A 6983-nucleotide genomic window follows, 5' to 3' on the forward strand; every position below is an offset into this window, starting at 1 on the left:
TTAAAATTCAAGGTTATAAGTTATGAGTTGGGTTCACGTGAGATCAATTTGTTTTCGTGAGATCCACTTGAAACTTTACATCAAAAAGCTATGAAGGTAAAAAAAAATTGAACCTTCACAGCAAAACGTTATGAAGGTTGCTTTCACAACATTTTGTTGTAAAATTTCAAGTGTAAAAAAATGATCTTACGAGTCTCATAAAAACATGCTGGTCTCACATTATCTCAATTCTCTTTCTATATATATATATATATAAAGCTTATTTATCACAAAGAAAGAAAACCCTTTAATGCATTCATCTTTATTGTTCATACCCACAAATTCTATCTCAAAAAAGATTGTAAATACAAATAAAACAAAAGATGCAAAACACAAAGGGAAAAACATTCAAATCTATCAAACCAAAGGCCTTTGATCCTCCTCATCATTTTCCATTCGGTTCCTGTTGCTCGATAAAGGCGAAACCTCGTTGATCTTTACAGACGTCGGTTTATTTTCAGGGACCATCTTCAACACAATGCCCATCGATATCATAATCAAACCGGTACAATGTTGTTCCGTTAACGGTTTTGTAAATATCATGTACGAAAGAAGTAAAGTGACCGCCTTTCTTGCTGTTGTGATCTATCGATAGATATAGTACAAGTTCAGAAACACAAAGTACACCACACATACGGGAATTTCATGTTTTTTGCCACTCGTATATCTCTAAATATCACAATGTCTTGGGATCACGTGAGACCAACTTGTTTTTGTGAGACCCGTGAGACCACTTTTCTACACTTGAAACTTCACAGCAAAACTCTGTGAAATTAAAAAAAAAAACGAACCTTCACAGCAATAACACTGTGAAGGTTACTTCACAGCATTTTGCTATGAAGTTTCAAGTGCAAAAAAGTGGTCTCACGGATCTCACGGAAACATGTTGGTCTCACGTGAACCCAACCCATATCATAATAGAGTGATATATAAGTTTATCGAAACCAAACAATTGTATGTTCTATGTAAAGATGTTATAATAAGTTGATATGACGTTTTTTGACGTCGTAACAAGTTTTTTAGGACAGTTTTGAAACAAAACGTGTCCTACAAATTAAAATGTGATCATAAGTATCATAAAAACTCGTTAGGATGTCCAAAAGCATTTGTACATTATCCTATAAAGCAATCTATTAGGACATTTAGACATATTTGGGTCTTATAAAATTTATTTCGGTATAAATGTGCAACACAAGATATGGGTTTCAAGAGAAGCTTGTTACCATGGCAGTGGTGGCTGCTCCAAAAATGGCAATGAGCGAAAGAACCGAAACTTGGCCGATAAATGTCGCCATTGCTTCGAAAACCAACACGCCATAGACGTAAGGATGCTATACCCACAAAGCGAAAAGATTGAAAAACGTTAGATATGTGATCGTTGATCGGATTAGGGGTGTAAACGAGTCGAGTTAAGTCAGGTCCAGTAGCAGGTTATTCGAGCTCGACTCGAGAAAATAAAATCAGGCTCGAGCTCGAGCTCGAGCTCGATTAACTTTTTCAAAGTCGTGCTCGAACTCGAGATCGGTTAACTTATTTAGTTGCTCAAGCTAGATGCCTTTCAATTTTGATTATATAATTTGTAAATATATAAATATATTTGACTCAAAAAGGTATATGCTCGAATGGATCGACTCGACTCGTAAAGTTTAATCGAGCTTTCAAACGAGTTGAGTCGAATATTGGTGTTATGTAGCTCGACTCGTTAAGTTAAGCCAACTTTATTTTTTGTTCGAAATCGACTCAAGGTCGAGAATTATTAAGCTTGAGCTCGAGTAGCTCGTTAAAAGCTCGACTTCTTTACACCCCTTGGTGAAAGAACTCCGGAAGGTTTTAGGGTTTTAATTTGAAAAGGGTATTTTTGTCCTTTTGTGTCTTGTCCTGTCTGTACCAAACGCACCCTTAAACTTTACCTGAGAGCAAGAACTCCAAGCTTTGAACAATTCCCCGGTCAGAATCATCGGAGGAATCAAGAACGGCAAACCGACAACGGTTGAGCAAAAGAGCATCTCCATCTTCACAAGAAACCGAAACAAAAATAACGGTAAGCGCTTTTTTTCTCTACGGAAGTTTGCATTAAGTCGTGTAAATCTCACCTGTGTTGTATCGGGATTCATGGTAAAGATAGCTTCTTGAAAATTCCCAAGGAAAGAGTCCATAACTAATGCACCAGATACCATCAGAACTCCAATGATGCTAAAATTAGGGGAAGTATTTGCATCAGCTAGAGTGAATAGGATTAGTCCTACTACTAGAAGTAATGCCGACACGTATTCGTGAGGAGGGTATTTTCGTCTTAAACCAGGAATAAATGCCCCCATTATCATCACCGGAAGAACCTGAAAAACGCAACACATTCATCGATTAACCATATAAAAAGGCATATGGAGTTAAGAGTGTAAGCGGTTCAGCCTAGTTCGGTTTTGGTTAGAACCACAAGCCCACTTGAACAAACCGGTTTGGCTTAGTTGGTTTGGTTTCGTGGTCCAAGCTTACACCTATCTACGAACTCATAAGGATATGGAAAGCCAATTGTATCGTCCGTTACACAAGCATTTTCGGGTTATTGTTGGTCGATCCATTTTATCGTCAACTTTTTTAGGAGAAAAAAAACATGAGATTAATGAAAACACAAACAATAAGGGGTAAAATGGTAATTTTTTTTCATTTGGATGGTATTCCGCATAATAAACAAACAACAATTTAATGGAACTTAAGGCATGTTCGTTAGCTGCTTAACAAGCTTAATGAGACTCACAGCTTATCCGGTAAGCTATTCATGACTGTTCGATAGTAGTTTAATGATATAGAAAGTGGTTTGTTCAGTAAGCTTTCTAAAGGGGAGCTTTATGAAGAAAACCAAGTTTTTCCCGAACCTGCTCTTTCGAGTTAAAAAAATACACCGCTTTCATCTATGAAAAAACCCTCACAAACAAAGACCTTTCCAATCTACACAAATTAATCCACATAGACAACTGTATCCATACAGGACTTGATGGAAAATCAACCAAACAACCCCTAGTAACGCTTTCATGGATCAATAGGGAAAGGAAAACAAGCCAACTCAAAAGTTTCAGAATTTTTGATCTGTTTTGAGTTACGTGTGGGGCCCACAAGATACGACCGTTTTGAGTTACATGACCCACAAGATACGACCGTTTTCACACGGGAAATAGTCGTTTTGAGTTGGGATTTTTCTCTTTTTCCGTTGATATAATCCACATCAAGCTATGCAGGGTTTTTACTACAACCAAACAATATGTAAGCGCGATTTTCCCGTTAATCCTACTCTGCATCACGTTACGCACGTTCTCAATACAACCAAACAATACGTAGAGCGTATAAAGAATTCAAGATCGCACCTTGGTAGATTTAAACATGAGTTGAGCCGGGTAGTTGAGGAAAGCCAACGACCCTTTGGTTAGACCATGAGAACCCATAAGAACCGCAGAGAGCTTGACATAAGTCTTCCACGGGTTCACCATTTGCTTCGTGGTGAACCCTTGCAAGTAAATCAAGCCGAGATAAACCCATCCTTGAACGAACGTAAAGTACCACCCGTAACTACAAGAAACCGTTGCGAAGATCAAAACTTCGAAGCTAAACTCGATAAAGTCTCAAACTTTCGAACGAAAAACGAATCTCGGATTCATTGTTAAGCGAAAAACTCACCTGAATTGAAGCCGATTATATACGTATTCCTATAAAAACATCACAATTCACATGTGAATGGTTAGAATTAGAACCATCATTCATTCAAGCCTTGCTTGCTTTTGAACTCAAAGGCAATAGAATAGTTCAAATTATTCATTCAAGATAGGAATAAAACTTTACCCATAAAATAAAGATTATGACATAAATATTAAATGATTAAAAATTCAATAATAAATTAAAAAATATAAATTAAATGTTAATACATTGATTAAAATACTAAAAATAGAAATTAATTAATTAACTAAAATTAAAAAAAATGGAATTTGTTAAGAAATTGTCAATAAAACCTAACACAATCTTAAAATTCGCCGAAATATTCCCAAAATCTTCCATGGAATCATAAATATGATCAAGAAAACAGTCTAAAAACAATTAAATTTATTAATTTTTCAATCAAGATTACAAAATTAAACCAATAAATGAGACCCAAATTCTTGAATTTCTGTAGACCATCACCAGAAAAAAGAGGGGAAATGGTTCGATTTAGCGAAATAAAACCCTAATTCTTGGAAATTATTGAGAAATTTCACAAGGGTTTTTGCAGAAATCACCTCACAGACGCCATTAACGAGGTAGCCAAAGAAAAACCCAGATGAACAGATGAGAAACTGCTGCCATTTGGGTCTAACAGAAAGAGAAATACCAAATAGCGATCGAGCTTGTTCTTCGTTGTTCTTCATTTGTGTGTTGCTCTGTTTTTGCTTGAAAAAAAGTGGATCAATTTTACAGGAATTGGGTGGGGAAATGTGATGGATTCTTCACGTTTAAGATTTAGAGAGAATGGGGAATTGATAAAAGAGAGTGATTCGGTTCGATCACGTTAACGATGAACCAAGAACACATGAAGAAGGAAAGGAAAGGAATGGAAGGGTTTATAAATGCGTAGAGAGGCTGACGAAGAAGGAGAATCGTGTGGGAGGTTTTATATATATATATATATATATATATATATATATATATATATATACACACTTCATGTTTTCGTAAGAGAATGGGAATAATTTTTTATATTAAAATTTTTACCGTAAAATAATGTGAAGATAATTTTTATAGTGTTTTTTTTTATGTTTAATTTTTTTATCTTTATAATGTTTTGTTATAAAGTTTCAAATGCAAAAAACAAGTCGTTTTCACGTAAACCCACCACCCCCTCTCTTTATATATATATATATATATATATATAGAGAGAGAGAGAGAGAGAGAGAGATGAGGTGAGTTATTATGCAACATTTTACATTTGTACAACTAGTACAAGTCAATTTCAACCGTCCATTTAACTTGATGAATATATGATTTCATAAAAGTTTAGATTGTTTCTCTTAATATAAAGTATTGACCATAATTAGTTAATCATAGTTATTTTCCATAAATAATCAAATCATAATAAATGAACTCTCATTATTTCCATAAATATTTCAATTGATTGGGTTGCATTGGTTGTACAAATGGACATGGTTGCATTGGTTGTACAAATGGACATGGTTGCATTTGAAATATACTCTCTCTCTCTATATATATATATATATATAGAGAGAGAGAGAGCGTGCTTGGTTCAAATACTAACCAATTTTTTTGTGTTAGTTATATTAACCATGCTCAACCAATCATATTCCATCTTTTTCTTTGATTCAAATGTAACTCATATATTAAATACAAGAGTATTTAAGTAATTTGTCATTTTATGTAACTCCCAAATAATTAATTGGGAGTTACAAATTTGAAAATATCACAATTGATCATAATGCAATATTGACATTGGGGTTTCGCACGTGTTCGTGTTCTATAATTCACATTTATTTTAATCGACGGTTCTCATATTTGACATATGAACACATCATAAATTACACAGCCTTAGATGTCGTGATTCGTAAGTGTTCATGTATATTCAAGTCACTTGATGTTCATATGAATACATACACATACACACACAGAACATGTGAAAACATGTGAACACGTATGAAAACATACAACCCTAGATGTCTTGGTTTATAGGTGTTCATGTACATATAGCAGAGTTGGCTCATGAATATATAGAAGATGTTCATACGGTTCACATGATGTTCATATGTCTAATCTTTTTTGTTTGATGTGGTTTGAAGATATACACAAGTTGTTCATACGGTTCACATGTTCACATGTCTAATCTTTTTTGTTTGATGTGGTTTGAAGATATACACAAGTTGTTCATATGTCTGACAACTCATGTATCAAATATAGATTACTTTTTACCTAAATACTCTTTGATATTTTGTTCACATATGTTAATTGAAAATATTAATTTAATAATTAATTTTTAAATACCATTAAATCACAACCGTTTATTATTCAAATTAACGGTCAAGACCGGTTAACAAAGTTAACATGATAATCTTGGTTAGCATTTAAATCAGCCCCTATATATATATATATATATATATATATATATATATATATATATATATATCTTATAGAGGAAAAGAGGGGTGGGTTATTATGCAACATTTTACGTTTGTACAACCACTACAACTCAATTTCAACCTTTCATTTAATTTGATGAATATGTGATTTCATAATTAATGTACTCTAATCATCTTTCAAAAATATTCAAATCATAATAAATGAACTCTTATTATTTTCATAAATATCTCAATTGATTAGGTTGCATTAGTTATACAAATGTGATGAGTTGCATTTGAAACGTCATCTCTCTCTCTCTCTCTCTCTCTCTCTATATATATATATATATATATATGTATATATATATATAGTTTGGTTCACAGCAAAAGATTGTGAATTTTTCAAGTGTAAAAAAAATGGTCTCACGTGATCTCAAGTCTCCCTATATATGTGTTTGTTACTTTGAAATATAATATATTCATTTTATTTTATACTTGAAATTTTCAAAAAAATGTGATAATAATAATAATAATAATATACTTTTATTTTGTATTTTAGATGATCATCTCCATTTAGATATTAAAATTGGTACTAAAATCATGATATATTTTAAAATCAATTATTTTTGGTAATTTGATTTAAGATTACCAAAATAGTCATAGTTTGTAAAATCCACGTTAAATTACACTTTCTATTCTTATCTGCAAAAAAAAATTACATATTCACCCGGGTCTGCAAAAGAAAATTAAAATTGCTGACTTACGGCTATTTTGGTAAATCTTGTAAAAAAAAGCTAAAAGATGAAACCAACCGGTAAAAATGGCTTTTTGGTTTATTTATATGATGAGGTTTTAAAC

The 6983-nt window shown here is 32.9% G+C and overlaps 1 protein-coding gene across 1 annotated transcript; it reads right to left on the bottom strand.

Annotated features, from left to right (window-relative positions):
- Positions 1-396: 396 nt before the first annotated feature.
- Positions 397-4491, bottom strand: LOC112529885 (UDP-galactose/UDP-glucose transporter 4-like). Its single transcript, XM_025141312.1, has 7 exons — positions 4302-4491; positions 3709-3737; positions 3399-3600; positions 2133-2375; positions 1950-2051; positions 1263-1370; positions 397-624 (listed from the first exon to the last, which is right to left on the bottom strand). The coding sequence occupies exons 1-7, from the start codon at positions 4428-4430 to the stop codon at positions 397-399; spliced, it is 1041 nt and encodes a 346-aa protein (XP_024997080.1). The 5' UTR covers positions 4431-4491.
- Between the last annotated feature and the right edge of the window lie 2492 nt (positions 4492-6983).

The sequence above is a fragment of the Cynara cardunculus genome, assembly GCF_001531365.2.
Source record: "Cynara cardunculus var. scolymus isolate 2C chromosome LG 16, CcrdV1, whole genome shotgun sequence".
In the NCBI taxonomy this organism is placed as follows: Eukaryota; Viridiplantae; Streptophyta; class Magnoliopsida; order Asterales; family Asteraceae; genus Cynara; species Cynara cardunculus.

Coding starts and splice junctions, on each gene's coding strand:
- LOC112529885 (XM_025141312.1), bottom strand. CDS start 4,430: ATGAAGAACAACGAAGAACAAGCTCGATCGCTATTTGGTATTTCTCTT. Junction 3,738..4,301: donor TCGTTAATGGCGTCTGTGAG/GTGATTTCTGCA, acceptor ATGTTTTTATAG/GAATACGTATATAATCGGCT. Junction 1,371..1,949: donor CTTGGAGTTCTTGCTCTCAG/GTAAAGTTTAAG, acceptor TTGTGGGTATAG/CATCCTTACGTCTATGGCGT.